The sequence below is a fragment of the Aquarana catesbeiana genome, linkage group LG04, assembly GCF_042186555.1.
Source record: "Aquarana catesbeiana isolate 2022-GZ linkage group LG04, ASM4218655v1, whole genome shotgun sequence".
In the NCBI taxonomy this organism is placed as follows: domain Eukaryota; kingdom Metazoa; phylum Chordata; class Amphibia; order Anura; family Ranidae; genus Aquarana; species Aquarana catesbeiana.
In genome coordinates, this window is record NC_133327.1 from 38947860 (window position 1) to 38967696 (window position 19837).

The 19837-nt window shown below is 41.4% G+C and overlaps 1 protein-coding gene across 1 annotated transcript in view; it reads right to left on the reverse strand.

Moving 5' to 3' along the window:
- The window catches only part of LOC141139171 (cytochrome P450 2K1-like), a 69664-nt gene that overhangs the window by 15968 nt on the left and 33859 nt on the right, over positions 1–19837 (reverse strand). Inside the window, exons 4-7 of the mRNA XM_073625071.1 lie at positions 17505–17654; positions 12799–12959; positions 3178–3354; positions 2618–2759 (exon numbers count right to left, since the gene is read on the reverse strand). Coding sequence (XP_073481172.1) covers positions 2618–2759; positions 3178–3354; positions 12799–12959; positions 17505–17654 — 630 coding nt within the window. The remainder of the gene's footprint in view (positions 1–2617; positions 2760–3177; positions 3355–12798; positions 12960–17504; positions 17655–19837) is intronic.

Sequence of the window (19837 nt, forward strand, 5' to 3'; positions counted from 1 at the left end):
TTGCAAAAGTATTCACCCCCCCCCCCCCGCATTTTTCGTTTTTGTTGCCTCACAACCTGGAATTAACATGGATTGTTTCAGGATTTGCATCATTTAATTTACAGAACATGCCCACAACTTTAAAGATTTATTTTTATTATTGTGAAGCAAACAACAAATAGGACAAAATAACAGAAAAAGTCAATGTGCATAACTATTCACCCCCCTAAAGTCAATACTTTGTATAGCCACCTTTTGCGGCTATCACAGCTCCAAGTCGCTTTGGATAAGTCTCTATGAGCTTGCCACATCTTACCACTGGGATTTTTGCCAATTCCTCCTTGCAAAACTGCTCCAGCTCCTTCAAGTTGGATGGTTTGCGCTTGTGAACAGCAATCTTTAAGTCTGACCACAGATTTTCTATTGGATTGATGTCTGGGCTTTGATTAGGCCATTCCAATACATTTACATGTTTCCCCTTAAACCACCCAAGTGTTGCTTTAGCAGTGTGTTTGGGGTCATTGTCCTGCTGGAAGGTGAACCTCCGTCGTAGCCTCAAATCGCACACAAAGTGGTACAGGTTTTGCTCAAGAATATCCCTGTATTTAGTACCATCCATCTTTCCCACAACTCAGACCAGTTCCCCAGTCCAAACTGCTGAAAAACATCCCCACAGCATGATGCTGCCACCACCATATTTCACTGTGGGGATGGTGTTCTTTGGGTGATGTGATGTGATGTGTTGGGTTTGCGCCAGACATAGCGTTTTCTTTGATGGCCAAAAAGTTCAATTTTAGTCTCTTCAGACCAGAGCACCTTCCTCCATACATTTTAGGAGTCTCCCACATGCCTTTTCACAAACTCAACCCGTACCATTTTGTTTTTTGCTGAAAGTAATGGCTTTCTTTTGGGCACTCTGCCATAAATCCCAACTTTATGGAGCCTACGGCTTTTTGTTGTCCTATGTACAGATACATCAGTCTCTGCTGTGGAATTATTCAGCTCCTCCAGGGTTACCTTAGGTCTCTGTGCTGCCTCTCTGATTAATGCCCTCCTTGCCCGGTCTGTGTGCGGCCGTCTCTTGGCAGGTTTGCTGTTGTTCCATGTTCTTTCCATTTGGTTATGATAGATTTGATGGTGCTCCTAGGAATCATCAAAGATTTGGATATTTCTGACTTGTACTTCTCAACAACATTGTCCCTTACTTGTTTTGAGAGTTCCTTGGTCTTCATGGCAGTGTTTGGTTAGTGGTGCCTCTTGCTTAGGTGTTGCAGCCTCTGGGGCCTTTCAAAAAGATGTGTATATGTAGCGGTGGTGGATCAAAAGTTTGTGTCATACAGCAGATGAACAGTTCCCTCATTTGGATGAACCTGATTCCCATTTTGTGCACGGGTGGACGTTGTTCTTTTTTAGCCACTCACTAAGACTATTTTTAGTTTCACTCTAATTTTTATGTATATTTATGTTTGATTCACAATTCCATACCTTAGTAATTTGTTCTCCCAATCACAAGTCATTGAGATTGGGTGTTTATGGGATGCATGGACTATTATATATGTTTCACTTATTTACATTGTACTGTCAATGATTCACTATTTTATTTTATTCAATTTATATTTTTTAACGTTGATACACATTCACAGGTTAGCGCGATTCTAATGTTTCTAAATTCTATATGTAATGACAGATCATGTGACACATAGATTACACACAGGTGGACATAATTTCACTAATTATGTGACTTCTGAAGGTAATTGGTTGCACCATAGCTTTTTATGGGCTTCATAACAAAGGGGGTGAATACATAAACACATGCCAATTATCATTTTTTTATTTCTGAAAAATAGTTTTATGTATATATTTTTCTAATTTTACTTCACCAACTTAGACTATTGTGTTCTGATCCATCACATATAATTCAGATTTAAAAAAAACATTGAACTAAAGGCTGTAATGTAACAAAGTAAGTAAAAAGCCAGGGGGTGAATACTTTTGCAAGGCACTATATACTTGAGTCAAATCTGGAGGTTGTGAAAAGCCCCGGGAAAAGATTATTGTGGCCGCTGGTGACATCATACTCTTTTAAATCTTTATCTGGTGAGTGTAGACCTAGCCTTTTGTGATAGTGTGTACCTTACAGTCATTGTCACCCACTGCTTGGCCTGGATTTACTGCTGCATGAATTAATATATGCAGTTATTAATTCAGTCATATGGTTTAGGTCATTATTATTATTATTATACAGGATTTATATAGCGCCAACAGTTTGTGCAGTGCTTTACATTATAAAGGGAGACAGTACGGTTACAATACAATAAAATATAAGAGGGTTAAGATTGCCCTACTCATAAGAGCTTACAATATAATAGGGTGGGCCAAGTGCTACATGAGTTTATAACTGTGAGGATGAGCTGATGGAAGAGATACAAGTTCAGTTAGTTGGAGGAGTGATAAGTTTCCCTGAAAAGATGAGTTTTGAGGGATCACCTAAAGGCAGCCAGGGTAACAGATAGCCGGACAGATTGAGGTAGAAAGGATGGGAGAGGCTTTGGCGCATTTGGATAGCTAGGATTACTGATGTTAATGGATAATACCCCACCTAAATAAAGGTCAAAAGCAATCAAAATAATTTACTTACTCTGAATTTCAGGGTATTTTGCCATTAGCAGGAGGCCCCATCGGAGGACTGTTGAGGTTGATTCCATTCCAGCGGCAAATATGTCCGACACAAGAAATACCAAATTTACATCAGTGAAATGTAACTTGGGATTTGGCTTTTCCTGAAAATTCACACAGTTTACAGTATATATTTGTCTTAGAATGTATATAATATGGAGCTACAAATGGCAAATTTGGACATTTTCCAGAAAAGTTTGTCAATGTTTCAACCTACTCCCACATTACTGTATGGCCACATAGTATGGCCACATATTATAGTAACAAGCCAATAGGAACATACTGGAGGTGATAAGAGGCAAGTACAGCGATTGTCAAAGTTTTCTGGATACAGCAATCCAGAATTTAAGGCACCCAGTATGCAGAAGAATACTTTGAAACGGTATATCACTGTAGTGCAATTGAGAACTGTTTCAGAAGCAACAGTTAATTGATCATATATCAATTTTGAGGACAGACTTAAAAAACCTTTAAAAAAAAAAATATCAAAAACTCAGGTAGGTTAAAAAAAATAGGTTATACCTCTTTTTGCTTGACAAGGAAAGCATCAATTAAACTCCGCTGATCATTAACATCCAGTTTTTTCTTCTGGTTGGTGATGGTTTTTGTAACAAACTCTTGCATCTCAGCAAGGTTTGTATAGATTTCTTTATTGCTTCCAAGAAACAGTCGGAACAGGGATGGAAATGTATTGTACAACTGAAATTAAATGAGTTGAGTTCAATGTTTTACACATCAGATCCCATATGTTTTAAAGCAGCAGGGGAAGCACAATAAAAGTACATGCTAACTTGCACAGTTGCCAAATGTTCCAGTACAATGCAGTGGGGTATGTTCAGGTAAGTAACTACTGAACACTAATCATTTGGGGCTTGTTTTATCCCACTGACACCAATAATGTGGCTTATCTTATCCCACTGGCACCAACAATGGGACTTGTTTTGCTTCCACCAACACAATCAATGAAGGTGATTTTATACCACTGACACCAACAATTTGGGGTTATATTGCGCTTCCACTGACACCAACAATTTTGGGTTAATTTTACTCCTATCGACACCAATAATTTGGAATTCATTTTGATCCCACTAACACCAATGGCTTGGGGCTTAATTTATCCCATTGACACCAACAACGGGACTTGTTTTGCTTCCAATGACACCAGAAATTGGGCTTCATTTATCTCATTGGCCAACCATTGAAGGTTAATTTTGCTCTTACTGACACAAGTGATATGGGATTCATTTTGCTTTCATTGACACACATTATTTCAGGGGTTTATTTTATCTTTCTGAAACCAATTATTTGGGGTTATTTTTGCTTGCACTGACACCAATGATTTGACATTCATTCTGCTACAGTTTTAGGTTCAGAAGTAATCTAAACCAGCCCTTTTCAACCAGGGTGTCTTCTGGGTTTTTCAGGGGTGCCTTGACAAAATGCCTACAAATTGCCACAAATTGTCCAAGAACTGTCAACAAGTGGGTGGATGAGGTCTGCTTTTTTGCAAAACAAAGCCACAGGTTTATATTATGCAGCTCTAGAACCTTGGGCACTGTATGGGCCAGACACCAGTGTCTAAGAACCAATGACATCATAGGTTGATAAGGTAGATGTCAGGTGCCTGAGGATACCCTAGTTTGCCCCTCCTCTGCTCCTCTATTTCCGCACTTGGGTCAAGTTACCTAAGTGAGGGAGAGAAGCTGAGGGAGAAGAGAAACACTAAATACTAGTCAGTACCAGTGTGCAAAGGTGTATTTGTTTTGTAAGAATAAATCACCTCTAATGCTGGGTGTCCTACATGCATGCTGTGAATGTAAGAATATTAGTTTACTTTTTAAAATTTTAGAATGGGATGCCTCGAGACTGTGCAACATTTTTAAGGGTGAAAAAAGGTTGAGAAGCCCTAATCTAAATGATTGGGACCTTTCTTCAATAACATTTTTTTCTTATGATACCACCAGAACACCACAAGTCTTCTGAATGTCAAAAATTGATCAATGAAATGAAACAATAATGACATTCTGGTGCAGCCCCTTCCCCAGGCAACAGTGAAAGATACTAAACAGACAGCTGTGCTTAAAGCGGTAGTAAACTTTCACAAAAACAAATAAAAAATCCTCTTGCAAGGTAATGTCATAATGTGCTAGGAAACATTGCATACTAGGACATTATGAAAGACTTACCTTAAAACAAAGCCCTCCAGCGGTGCACTGTCACCGCTGACAGGGCTTCCATCTTCACCCAGTATTCCTTACGGGTTCATGGGTTGTGGCCCTATAAATGGGTGAGCCGTGATGATGTTAATCACATGCATGTGCACAGGAGTCACGGCTGTGGCACGGAGCTCTGAAGGGATGGCATGATTGTCAGTCACCAGCTCTCAGCTCTGGCCCTCCTGTGCTGCACTGTGGAGGGGGCGGGAGCAGCTGGCTCAGGCTCTCACCGACTCTCTGGGAGGCTGAGACAGCCTCCATATAGTTGGAATTTTTTCAAAGCTTGGACCGGCTAAGTGACGTCAGAACAAACTCCACTCCTATGATCCATAGGAGATGTACAGCCAAAAGGTGTTTAGTACCCATATGCAAACTGATGCAGCCAAATGGTGGGTGGTTCCACTGATTCAATAAGGCCCAATAAGGGGTGGTTAATCACTCAAACAATCAAGGATGCAGATGCTTGTTGTATATGGCTTCAAACAATCATAATGTTTCTTGCTTGGCTATTTGGTCTCACAGTGGGGCATTATTCAGAATGGAGGGTAGTTAATCTTATTTGGTGTTTTGTGCAATTTAAGTACCAGTAATTGTTAAGTAGCTGCTACTGTTCTTTGAAGAAGGAGCTGCCTTGCGCCCAAAACAACATTATTGTCCCATGTGATTGATTACATTTTCCCATACATACAGTAAAGACTTGTGGTGTGTTGGTGATACCATAAGAAAGCAAAAAAATATTTTATCCCACTAATACCGAAAATAGATTTTTTTTTATCCCATTGACACCAGTGATGGGGCTTATTTTACTTTCACTTTCTCTTTAATGTACCCCCAGGCCTTATTTTCTACAAAGTTTTTATTTTTGAACCCTTCAAGGTGTCCTTCCTAATCATTTACAAATGTTGGCAACTATGAACTTACTAACACAGTAATTAAATAGAATTGATCACAGCAATCTTCCATCCATGGTTTTTAATAGCGGGATGTAGAAATATTTATGTGTTTAGTAGGTAATGTGCCTGTAAAGGTTAAAAACAATTTCAATTGATGGATTGGATATTAGATCATGTTAGGTTGCAACTCATGAAGGGATTGAGCAACCTGGAGGTTTGCAGAGAATATGACTGGGGCTGCATATTATGAGGTTATGTTTGAAGCTTTTTTGTTATTCGGAAATAGCTTAAACTGTGTGATGATTGATTGGATCCTGATTTGGATTACAGTATGGCAATGGATTTGCCCCAAAAAGGAACTGCAGTTGGAGCTGGCAGTGGCCCCCCATGTGGAAAGGAGATACCTGAGAGCTATTTCTTCAGAAAGTGGATATTTATTTTTCAATAAAACATTCAAAAGAACACCACCTATGCATTGTGAAGCTTTAGGTGGCCACATCTTCAGTATAGGATTATTGGTCATAGGAACGTTCAAAAGAGTAAAAATGTTTTATTTTTTATTTTTTTTAGCTGCATGAGTTTTCTTTTCTTTAGCTTTTTAACTTTGTTTACACCTGGTATTCTGGCAAGTAACACACATTAGTGAGACACAACTCTGGAGGAATGAGCACAGGAGGAACAACTGCATTGTCAGTCAGGGGGAGGGGTGTAGTGTTATGTGGATTAGCAGATTTAAATACACTAAACAAACTGAACCAAACCCTAGCTTACACTTTATAAGAAGTTACAGCAAACAGTTTTTTTTTTACTTTTGGAATACAGGTTTTACATGAATAAATACAAGATGATCATTTTAATCACCCCTGCCAGTGTTAAAGAATATTGTAACCGACCATTTCATATTTCTGATATGTGCCTGCTGTACCATGTACATGTATGAAAAAGTATCCTGTTCTCTTTGTATTGCATCTTTTGTATCAAATCTCTGCTGTTCCTGCCAGTCCCTCTGCTATCCTATTAGAAATTGACCACACTAGGCACAAGAGAACAGTGTGGTCAGTTTTCTGGCTGTGCTGAGAACTCAGCCTTCTCTCCTCCTCTGATGACATCCCCCCCCCACACCACACACACACACACACACACACACACAACCATTCAGAAGATCAGTGTGCTGCTGTTCCTCCAGCCCTAACTCTCTGAGCTTCTTATGCAGCTGGGAACACTTTCCTGGTGCCTATCCATGGCAGCATACATATGGTTGGTTGATCCGCCCACAATCAACCCGCAGGACCGCGTTAACTCTATAAATAAAAGACAGCATACTCCCCACTCCATTCTAGTAACTAGTCTCAAAAACTGCAGAAAACAGATTAAGCAAGAAGAAAGTAGAGAGAGGTGTTTGCTGCCATTGACAGGCACTAGGAAAGGAAAAATTACGAAAAGGTAAGTATTCAAATTTTTCAGTTACCCGGTGCCTCCATGGCAGCATACATATAGTAAATACCTCACTTACGGGGGGGGGGATTGCTGCAATTTTTTTTTCTAATTCAGTGTTTTATAAAATTGAAAATTGCAAAGTCCTTTTCCTGAAGTCTAGGGAAATTAGGCCCCTTTCACATGGGTGTCTCCGTTCTGTGGGATCGGCTTTCTCAGCGGGGGATCTCTCCACTGATCCCTACTGAGCAGGCGGATGACAGGTCCGTCTCCGCTTACTGAGCAGAGTGAAGATGGACAGAGTCCCACTCTCCATTATGGGGAAATTGGATAAAAACGGACCGCTTATCCGGTTTCATCTGATTCCATCTATTCCATTCACCAGACAGATGGAAAATAGGACCTTCATCCGTCTGGTTTTGGCGGAGAGGAGAGGATTGGATAGCAGCGGGTATAAGCAGAAATATCACCGCTGACATCCACCACCCCATAGAGGTGAATGGGGTGTCCGATCAGGTCTTCCTGAAAAACTGACAATCAGACCTAATCAGGCAGCCTGTGTGATAGGGGCCTTAGGAAGGCCGGACCTAGACTGTAGTGTGACAGTAGTAAGTGAGGTAAATGAGGACCAGCTTGATGAAAGTGGTAAATGAGGCTTGCTACCTGTCAGATAGTTTAAGGAGAAACCTTAGCCCAAGCTGCCCAAGAAAATATGATCCCTCGAGTTGAGTGAGCATTAACCGACTCGGGTACTGGAAGGCTACTAGACCGATATGCCCTGTGTATTATCCAAACTATCCAACTGGCTATTGTTCTCTTTGATGCTGTCCTTTCCTTTGCTTGTCCTTTCCTTGCTCCATTAGGGATGATGAATAAACACTGATCCTTCTGAAAAGGCTGAGTGACAGCAATGTAATGCTTTAAGGTTCTTGCTACATCTAGTTCATGCAGCTTCGGTGAATTCTGCTCCTCTGAAAAAGCTGGTAGAACTCATTCTCGGTTGAGATGGTAAATGGATGAAACTCTCAGAATAAATTGGTGGATATAAAAAAAATATATAATCAGCGCAAACAACTTCTTAACAATAGTAAATATCTTTCTTGTAGCATTGTTTGCCTAATCTTGCAAGGCTATGATTGCTGCTTTCAGAGTGTGTCCACCCAACTCACAAACAAATGATGAAGTGCAACATATAAGTGCAGCGGAATCACTTCGTAACAGAACATATATATATAACAAAGTCCAAATCAAACTAATTAATTGCTGTGATGACAAAAAAAAATTATAGGTATCAAAGGCTGAAGCACTACCCTGTCTGGGAAGAATGTGATGTGGGGTTCTGAACTCCCAGGATCTATGATACTCTGCAAACTGAGGTGATTGCTACCAGGAAGGCTGCTTTGAATGTGTGATATCCTCCAGTGAACAAAATTTAGTTTAAGCGAAAGGAGGAGCTGCAAGCAGGTTTAGGATAAAAGGTAGATCCCATTTTGGATAAAGTGTTTTTCTCTGCGGTTTTAACTGAAGAACCGCTTTTAAGAAACTCTATAAGAGGATTCAGTGCCCATCTGGTATCCGTTAAGGCCTAACCCCAGATCCTCTTTGGAAAAACAGAATAATTTTATGCGCCTCTGCTTTTAGGGATCAAAATGATTTTTTTCTGCAAAGTGTAGACATTTTTCCTAGGCCTTGTAGTATGTTCTATTGGTAGATGTTTTTTTCTGGTGTGCAACAGGGTTTGAATTACATCGTGGAAGCAGTCCAGTTTTTCCAACCTTCGCCACTCAACTTCCATACCCTTAAATTCAGGGCTTCTGGATGTGGATGAACATATTCTCCTTGGGTCTCCTCTAGCAGATTCTGAAGCCCTGGGAGAGCTAGGGGCTTTCAGAGAGACAGGTGAACCAGGAGTGAAAACCATGTTCTCTTGGGCCAACAGACCTAACCAGGGGATGTAGAAACCGTAAGATCAATGGAATTGAGGGAAAGGCATATCCTCTCTAGAACTCCCAGGGTTGAACCAGAGCATCTATCACCATGGGCTCCGGGGCCTAGTACCTTGTGAAGTATAGGGGGGTCTTGGTGCTCAGCAGGGATGCAAAGAGATCTATCTGGGTATAACCCCATACTTGACAAATCCACTGGAATACATCCTGGTTTAGAGACCATTTGTTTTTGGCAAAGCTTCTGGACAGAAGGTCCGCTAGAATATTCTGGAATGCTGGTGTGTAAGAGACTCTGAGGTTGCATAAGTTCCTCTCTGTCCAGGACAAGATCAGGAATACTTCCTTTAATAAATACTTGCTGTGGGTCCCTCCCTGGTTCTGAATGTAGGCAACTGCTGCCCTGTTGTCCATCTGTAATGGGAGAGATTTCCATGTAATATGAGGGGCTAGGGGGGAAATAGTCATCCAAGCCGCCTTCAGTTCCATAATGTTGGAAACTATATGCAAAGTGTTCAACCTTGCCTGAACCATTCTGCCTTCTCAGTGGGCACTCCAACCCAAACAACTTGCATCGAATGTAAGACTAGTCCAGAATGTGTGGCCATTGAAACAGTGGTTTTGCTGTGTTCTTGTCCACCACCAAAGGCTGTCCAGAGTTATGATTATCTTCTGCATCAAAGATTTCCTCCTCTATTAAGATAGAGACCATTTTAGAAAGTATGCAGATGCCAACAGGTCCACTTTATCATTGGGATACAGGCAGAGAAAGACCCCAGAAGACTGAGGCAAGCTGATGCTAACTTTCTCTGCTCAATTTCTCTCTGATTACAGGAATCTCTTCCAGGGGAAGCGATACTGATCATTTCTGCATGTCGAATAGGGCTCCCAGGTATACCATCTTCTGCATGGGCATGAACTGGCTCTTGGCATGGTTTATTAGACACCCAAACCTGATCAAGGTGATCATGACTTCCTGTAGGTGAATTGTCAGAGTTTCTCTGTCTTGGGACCGAATGAGCATGTCGTCTAGGTAATGCAGTACTTAAACTCCCCACGCTCAAAGGGGAGCCAAGATTTCTACTAGCACCTTGGCTGGCAAAGGTTCTCAGTATGGTTGAGATGTCGAAGGGCAGACACTGGAACTGGAGGTGAAGATTATTCACTTTGAACCTCAGATACGGTTGGAAATCGAGGTGGACTGGAACATGTAAATAGGCATCTTGGAGATCTTTGGAGACCAGCCAATCTTCAGGCAGGATGGCTAATATGACTGCATTGAGCAATTCCATTACGTAGCGTTCCAGAAGAATGAACCTGTTTTATACTTTTCAGGTCCAATACTGGTCTCCAGCCTCCTGATTTCTTGCATACTAGGAATACTATAGAGTAAAAGCCTGAGAATTTCTCTGACTCTGGGACTGGAACCACTGCCTGCTGCTGAATCAGCGATGGGATATACTGATGTAGAATTTCGTCTTTTTCTGGCTATCTTGGTAGTCTGGAGGGTAGAAAGGATATTCATGGTGGATGAAGTTTGAATTTCCAGAAGTGACCCTGCTGAATCATGGAGATCACCCACTGATCTGTATAGTTTTCCATTCAAACCTGCAAAAATGCTCTGAGATGGGCACCTACTGGGCCAGTTTGGGTGGGCCAGGAGTCAAAAGGACTTTTGCACATCTTGAGTGGAAAAGGTCAGAGAGCTCTTCTTATTGTAATAGATGATAGCATTGCCAAGCACATCAGTATATCTATGGCTGCTTCTGCAATCAAATCTGAAGCTAGCTTTAGCTCATCCAAAGCCTTGATGATATGGTCAAAGTCTATACCCTGTCTATGGGCTAGTTCTATATTATCTGGCCATTTTTTGCCTGCTCTCAAAACTGAGGTGAGAGCCACTGCTGGCTTGCAGACCTCGCCAGCCGCCTGATACGTTTTTTTCCAAATCCAAATTAATCCTACGATCGAGGATATCCCTGAAGGAGACAGCATCTTCTAGTGGGAGGGTTGTATTTTGTGCCAATTTCATGACAGAAGCTTCCACTGTGGGGGCTGCATATAAAAACTGGGCGTCTGGTTTTGCTAATGGATATAGCTTGCAGAACCTATTATTTTATCCACTTTCCTTCACTCTTCTAGGGCGACCTCCTTTATCTCGTCCATAAACGGGAAAGCTGAAGATTTCTTCTTTAAATGGCAAAAATATCTTCTGGATTTTGATGGGGGTTCTGAAACTTTCTCCCACTGAATTGCCTCCTTCATGGTGGCTACGAAGGCTTCAATATCCACAAAGTCAAAAGAGGCTGTGGTATCAGCCTCAGATCTGGCGTCAGAGTCTTTCTGATGTGTAAGGATTTGAATGGGCCTATCATTAGAGGATGAGCCTAGAATGTCATGCAAAAGAGTTAGCTCTCTAATAGAGTCCTTGATTAATTTTTTCATGTTGTCCATAGACTCTTGCTTTTCTTTTTCCTAAATGCTAGTAGCCCGAGTGAGCATGATTCACAAACTAATTCCCCAGGAAGAGCTTGTTTGCCACAGATCCAGCAGACTCCATTGCCAGGGCTAAAGCAACCACGAGACGGGCCACGCTGCTTAGAGGTATGACGGGATGGTCTCTGTGATCTGTGGGAAGACTGAGGGGAAGAATTGGATTGCTCCTGTGTGTGTCTGTCATGACTGTCTGATCTCTTGCAAGACAAATAGCGATGCGGAATGGCAAAAAACAAATAGGAAAAAAAAGGTTCTATGAACCACGCCTGATGTGCTTTTTTTTTCACCTGTAATGATGCAGCCCTTATTAGCATGTTGAGTATCTTTTCTGCTTGGTGATTGTTTGTAGGGGGGGGAGCTGGAGGAAAGATGAAGAAAAAGAAAAAAAGGGAATAAAATTGGAAACAAACACACCAGGTAGGCCTGGGACCAGCAGGAAAAACCAGTACCTTGGTCTTGATCCATATTATAGAGGGGCAGAGCAGGCCTCCTTGACTCCTAGGGAAGGTGCCATAATTCGCCTGAGGGTGGTTTATATAATAACTCTACCCTGTACCAAGATGGCCGCCGCTGGCCACATTGTACTACCACATGCGTGATGATGTCATTGTGCCAATGAGGAAAACATGCCCCCCCACAATCAGGAAAAAATGTTTGCAAAGTGCCGCTGACACTAAGCGCCTATTGCTCCATCATATGTATCAGAAGACAGGCTGGCTTGCAGGCACAACCAACCTGCCTGCATGATTTACGGGAGAGTGAGAAGAAGACGCTGGACCGGAGGCCTGGAGACACTTGGGAAAACTCCATCAGACTTTATCATCAGGGCAGCTCACCATGTACTCAGGTATGTCCAGAAAAGATCAACAGAAAAGAGGGCTCCCCCACTTTTTGGTGCATCTGGCAGCCTAAGAAAAGGGACTTCACTACAGGAGAGCATGGACGGTGAGGCAAGGCTGTTGCTGACGTATGATCCTGCAGGCTTGAGGACAGAAAAAAGAATTGAGTGGGGCAGATGCTGTCTTTAATGTATACAGTTATTGTGGTCCTGTGTGTTGATTGTCGGCGGAACAACCAACCATATGTATGCTGCCATGGAGGCACCAGGAAATCACCAGCATCTACCCATAATTTGCTGTTGCTGTAAAACGGGGAACTTACCTGTACCATTGGGGAGCCTATGATTCTGATATTTTCTCTTATATTTGTCACAAGCCTGCACAGTGTTGGATCATCATAGTCTAAGCGATTGCCCAGTACGATAGAAACAATGATATTGGCCACAGCAGTAGTCACCACTGTGGAGTTTTCAAAAGGTTTTCCTGCAATAACAAAGATTAGCCAAAAATATGTTTAACTACTGTTCTACCAGGCCAGTTCTGACACTTCTGTCCTACATGTAAAAATATTTTTTTTTTTTAATTACTTAGAACCCACAAACATTATGTATATTTTTTTTAGCAGAGGCCCTATAGAATAAAATAATGGGTTTTACATTTTTTTTTATCTCACATGATATTTGTGCAGTGTTTTAAACAAATTTTTTTGGAAAAAATACACTTTAATTAATTTTAGTGCACACAAACACAATATAATACCTTTTTTGGGAAGTATAAAAGATGTTATGCAGAGTAAATAGATACCTAACATGTCACACTTTAAAACTGTGAATGCCCGTGGAACAGCGCCAAACTACGGTACCTAAAATTCTCCATAGGTGACACTTTAAAAGCTTTTACAGGTTGCCATTTTAGATTTACACAGAAGGTCTAAAGCTAGAATTATTGCTTTCATTCTGACGTTCACGGTGATACCTCACATGTGTGGTGCGATCACTGTTTACATATGCGTGCGGGACTTATGTATGCATTCACCCTATTTTATTATTTATTTTATTTAAAACTTTTTTTACACTGTCTATCATTTATTTTTAATTTTTTTGATCAGTGTATTGCTATCACAAGGGATTGACAACATCCCTTGTGATAGTATGGATCATGACAGTTCCTCTTTACTGAGACATCTGTTCAAGGGTTGCCATCTTTTCATCACGCCAAACCCGAACACTTTAGCGGCACACAACAATTTTTTTTTTTTTTTTTTGCCGTTTACATTATAGGATTGTAAAAGACCTGGGACACCTTTGGGTGCCCCAAGAAGAGTAGTATTACAGCGCATGAAGCGTCACATGACAAACAGTGGGTGTGGCCAAATTGTGTAAATAATGGGAGAAGCAAAAGGAGCTTAGTTTAATCAAACAAGGTCAGTCTGTCCCCCCGTACAGTCCCCCTTAGGTCAGCCTGTCCACCAGTATAATCCCTCCTTGGTCAGTCTGTCCCCCAGTACATCCCCCCCAGGTCCGTCTGTCCCCCAGTATAATCCCCCTGGGTCAGTCTGTCCCCCAGTATATTTGCCCAAGGCCAGTCTGTACCCCAGTTAAAGCGCCCCCACCAATATAATTGAAAGCACTGGAAGCAGACTGGAGGGGAGAGGGGGAAAGGAGGACTGGTGCTGCAGGGCTGCCACTGGTGTGTCCGGGTTTCAGGTGGAGTAAAACCTGGACCCAGGATCTAAAACCTGCACTAGATCCCATGGCAACCCTAATCTGTTGTCTATTAGACCCCAGATCTCTCCTCTGTCCTTAAAAGGATCTGATCAAACCAAGATCAGGCTGACTTAAGTTGTTGCTAATTGTAAGGCAGTGTTTTAGAAAAAGCTTTGACTGGACATACACTGTATTTTCCAGCTAATTACTCAGACTTTTTCAATATCAACTGATCTTTTTAGAGGTATAAGATCTCAAATTTAATTAATGATAGTATACATTATGACATGATTGTTTACACTCCTAAACCCACTGCTAAACCCATGACATGATTGTTAGTGCTCTATAACACATTTCTATACATTTAGCCTTTTTTTTTTGCAGAACTAAAAACCTCAGCCATTGTATCAGATTTTAATTTTCTGAGAAGACATTTTATGGATTTTTACAGTCTAATGAAGACTATTAGATAGTAATCTCCAGAGTGGCCTGGCTGCAGCAGAAACTATAGGGCAATAAACGAATTCCTAGATGGTGAGGGGGACCAAGCTGTACTACTGCTTGCTGCATGGAGAAAATAAGAGACACCAAGATCCCAAAGACCTCCTGTGTGTCTGACATCAACTCTTCGTTACAAAAGACTTCACAGGTGGGTCAATATTAAGCTGACCATACATATTTAGATGTTCTGAGCGAGAGAGATCTCTTAATTTTACCCAGCCACACTAAACAGTGCAGATGGATGAATCTCTGCTGACAGCTACTGAATTCTGACTGCTATTACCCAGGGCTGTGAGAATACCCCGTGGTTGTAGCTGATTAGCCGCAGTCATTGTTCCCATAGCTCCCAACTGTCCCGGATTTTGAGGGACTGTCCCTGATTTGGAGCAATATCCCTCTGTCCCTCATTCCTCCTCATTTGTCCCTCATTTTGGTCTGATCCTTATAGTTGTATATAAAATGCACTTTTTATCTTTCAAAAAGTGTTCTCCAGTGCTAAACCTTCCATCCAAATTCTAAATTGCTGCATTTGTACATTTTTAAAGCCAATATAAAAAATAGTAGTGGTAAAAAAATCCCTTGTGGATTTAATTAACCTTTTTTTGGGGCTAATTCTCCTTTAAGGGGGTGTGGCAGAGGGCGTGTCCTATGCCTACATATGTTTGCTAGTAGTTGTCCCTCATTCCCATCTCAAAATGTTGGAAGGTATGTGTTTCACCAACAATTTCCTCCCGACTCCTTATATTTTTGAATCAAAGATTGCCAAGCTGAGCAGTACCGGCAAAGTAACCCACTGTTAAAATTTTGGCCAATACACAGGGATCGGATAAAACTCCACCAGTGTATGGCAAGCTTTATAGTCAACTGTAACCTCTTCAGTCCCTGATGATATAGTACTGGATTTGTATTCATATGCTTATGGATTTTCTAGGCTTAATTTGACTTAACAGATTTACTAATGGGGCCCTCTCCCACCCCCAGGCTCCATATCTGCTATAGCTATAGTTCAGCCACTACCTGTATCTGACAAAGCCACTTCAAGAAATTTGCGGAAAGCTTAACCACTTAATGACCACCCACCACAGATATACTGCACCAGGGAGGCTGCTCTGCACCAGATCACGTACCTAGTATGTAATCTGACACCAAAAAACTATTAGATAATCACCTGAATGACCGCAATATACAGGGATATACAATGTAATACTGACACATAATCACACACATAGGTTGGACTTGATGGACTTGTGTCTTTTTTCAACCTCACCTACTATGTAACTATGTAACCTCAGGTCTGGGCCGCGTGAGTGCCCCACCAGCGACCGGCTCCCACTGAGATTATACACAGCTGGTGCCCAGCGGCAGGTACCGTGGATTCTATGTCCGCTGGCACCCACTGATGACGCAGGCAGAATGACAATCTGCCTATGTAAACAAAGCAGATTGTCGTTCTGTCAGAAGGGAAGGCACTGATCCTGTGTTTCTGCAAAGGAGAAACATGGATCTTTATCTTTGCCTTCATCTAGTCAAAGCACCTCCCCAACAGTGAGTAAGCATAACCTAGGCACACAGTTAACCCTTTGATCGTCCCTGATGTTAACCCCTTCCCAGCCAGTGTCATTAGTACAGTGACAGTGCATATTTCTTAGCACTGATCACTGTATTAGTGTCACTGGTCCCCAAAAAGTGGCAAAAATGTGAGGTGTCCGATTTGTCTGCCGCAATATTGCAGTCCCACTATAAGTCGCTAATCACTGCCATTACTAGAAAATAAATAAATAAAAATATCCCATAGTTTGAAGATGCTATAACATTTGCGCAAACCAATCAATATACGCTTGGGATTTGTTTTACTAAAAATATGTGGCAGAATACATATTGGCCTAAAGTGATGAAGAAATTCGATTTTTTAATTTTTTTTAATTGGGTATGTTTAATAGCAGAAAGTAAAAAATATTGTTTTTATTTAAAATTGTCAGTCTTTTTTTGTTTATAGCGCAAAAAATAAAAACCGCAGAGGTGATCGGATACCACCAAAAGAAAGTTCTATTTGTGGGGAAAAGGACATACAGTAATACCTCGGATTGTGAGTAACGCGGTTTACGAGCGTTTCGCAATACGAGCTATTATTTTTTTTTTTAAATCCTGACTTAGTTTGCGAGCGTTGTCTCGCAAGATGAGCAGAATTCAAGTCAATGGAGTGTCCAGTACCACATTTGGCCAGAGGTGCGGTGGTGCCGGTGACACTCGGAGCAGCTCGGATGCTTTGATATACGAGTGCTTTGGATTACAAGAATTCTTCTGGAACTAATTATGCTCGTAATCCAAGGTACCACTGTACATTTTATTTGGGTACAGTGTCGCATGACCGCGCAATTGTCAGGTAAAGTAACGCAATACCGTATCGCAAAAAATGGCCTGGTCATGAAGAATGGTAAACCTGAAGTGGTTAATAAATGTTTTGTGAAACGTCTTTGTACACAGTGCAAATGTGTATAAAGTTCACCTGTATTTGATTTGCAGCTTTGCTCATGTAAACGTATTTGCTCTTTTAACTTTTAACAGCAGCACCAAAGTGTGAAGTCCTACCAAAAAAAAAAAAAATCCATTCTAATGATATCCATTTATGTGGACCTTCACTTTACTTACCTGCTGATACATTTTTTAAATCTTAAAGGTCAAATCTAAAATGAGATTTGATTGGGTTTGAGTGACCAGCTTGACATGAGAAATGCAAGTTTACTGGGGAAAAAGGTCAATGAACAATGCAACACAGGAATCTAGTACTACTGTAGCAACAAAAACAAAACCCATTCCTGACCTCCGTAGGCTTTGAATGTGTTTACCAGACATCTGCATTCTTCTGTGATCTTATCTTCTATCATTTTGCTTCCCATCCTGAAATCTCGCAGAGCAGAAAAAGTGAACCGTCTCATGACCCTCCAGATATCACCATTAGAAAACAAAAGACCTAAAGAAAAAGGAAACATGCAGTCTATCAACTGGATATACCTGTATATTGTTTTCCTTTGATTTAACCTGCGGGAAAGTTCAGTGGATGCAAACACCTCAGTGTTTCCATATTTGGTGTGGCCAGAATCACCTTGGAAAGTGGTTATATTATTTTCACACACAAAAAAAAAAAGTTGTCCAGTCCACTGTGCCCATCTATGGGCCGGTCCAGGCTGACGTATGCAAAATTTACTTTCAATAAAGGTAATCACAAGACCCGTGGCAGCTAAGGGCAGCTCTCATAGCCACTGTAAATAAGCTTTCAAACATTTAGTCTACCCAGAACTGGTTTATTGGAAAAGGGTAGATGTTATTGTATTCTTAAGGAACTCTGTCACTCGTTTTTTATATTAATTTCCAAGGTAAACCTGCAAAGGGAAGTGTTAATACTTCACCCTTGGCTGATCTTTGTTGCCTTCCCAAGCTTTGCTGGTTGAGGAACTCCCTGCTGACCGCTGTGGTTCCTACCTTCATCCCTGCTTCACTATTTTGCCCTGAAGTGACACAATTCAATGGAAGGAACCACAACGTATAAGGTATCCAACACACTCTGAAGTATGTCGGAAGCTAAAGACTCTTCCAGTGGAAGCCTTATGCCCTGTACACATGGTCGGATTTTCCGACTAAAAATGTGCGATCGGATTGTGTTGTCGGAAGTTCCGATCGTGTGTGGGCTCCATCTGACTTTTTCCGTCCGAATTTCCGACACCCACAATTTGGGAGCAGGATATAAAATTTTCCGTCAACAAAATCCGTTCGGTTAAATTCCGATCGTGTGTACACAAATCTGATGCACAAAGTGCCATGCATGCTCAGAATAAATTAAGAGACGAAAGCTATTGGCTACTGCCCCGTTTATAGTCCCGACGTACGTGTTTTACGTCACCGTGTTCAGAACGATCGGACAACTGTGTGCGACCGTGTGTATGCAAGACAAGTTTGGCCCAAAATCCGTTGGAAAAAATCAGACGGATTTTGTGGTCGGAATGTCCGATCAATGTCCGACCGTGTGTACAGGGCAGAAGTGGAACTCAAGAAATTATCAAAGATCAACAAGAGGGGTAAGTAGAAATATTTTGTGAAAATGTCTGTAAATTGCATGTTTAAAAAATGTTTTAAAAAGTGACAGGGTCATTTTTTTAAGCTAGCAAAATGGCATTTTCCATAGACCTACCTGTACAAAGACTTTACACCACTGTCACGTCTACCCTAATGCAGGTGGTCAGACACTATAGCTGGCTACTGTGTGCTTCACCTATAGCAGCCCCTTTTCCCATAAGGCAAGCAGGCCTACCAGTACTCGGTTGCCCCTAGGTCTTATACACAATGCTATAGTGCCTGGCCACCACGCCAGGGCAGGCGCAAACTGAACAAAGCAAACAGGTACTTGCGATTGGCAGACAAGCAGAGTGGTTCTATGACAGTCCAGGTAAAAGGCAGGCTGAGTTTAGGGAATAGTCCAAAATCCGGTCCAAGATCATACACAGGGAAATCCAATAGCAGAGCAGGGTAGACAGACAGGGGGCTTGATCAGGAGTAACACACGTATCAATCTCTATCACAAGCATGCGTGTGAGGGTTTGGCAGGCTTATAACAGGTTTGAGTTTCCACCCAGGGACTGACCACATCAATCACCTTGCAGGTGGAAAAAGACAGGGAGAATGCCATAACCAAAACCCGGATGCTGGAATAAAGGAGCAGGAGCGCTAGATGCTCCTGACAACCAGATGTGATGAAACTTACAATTCATAAAACTTATATTACATTTATTTTTGCTTTAAAAACATATTTAAAAGAAAATTGTTTGAGCGTGGTTCAGCAATATTCTCTCACAATTTCCAATAAACAATTACAGTACAATTAACATAAATTAGATTGTTTTAGAGCCACAAGGTCAACATGTTTCTCATATATAGCTTCTTCAGGACCATCTTGCGATCCATTGAGAGAAATGAATCTAACTAAGTGAAAATCTACCACAATACATACATTTTTTTTCTCTGTTATTCATAACATATTACTCATATGTCCCCCACCTACCAAAATGCAACACTGTTACTGGGACAAATAGTGTAAGTGACCAGGAGCAGAACACACTTCTGGGGCGGACCCAGAATGACAAACAAATGTATGTATTGTGG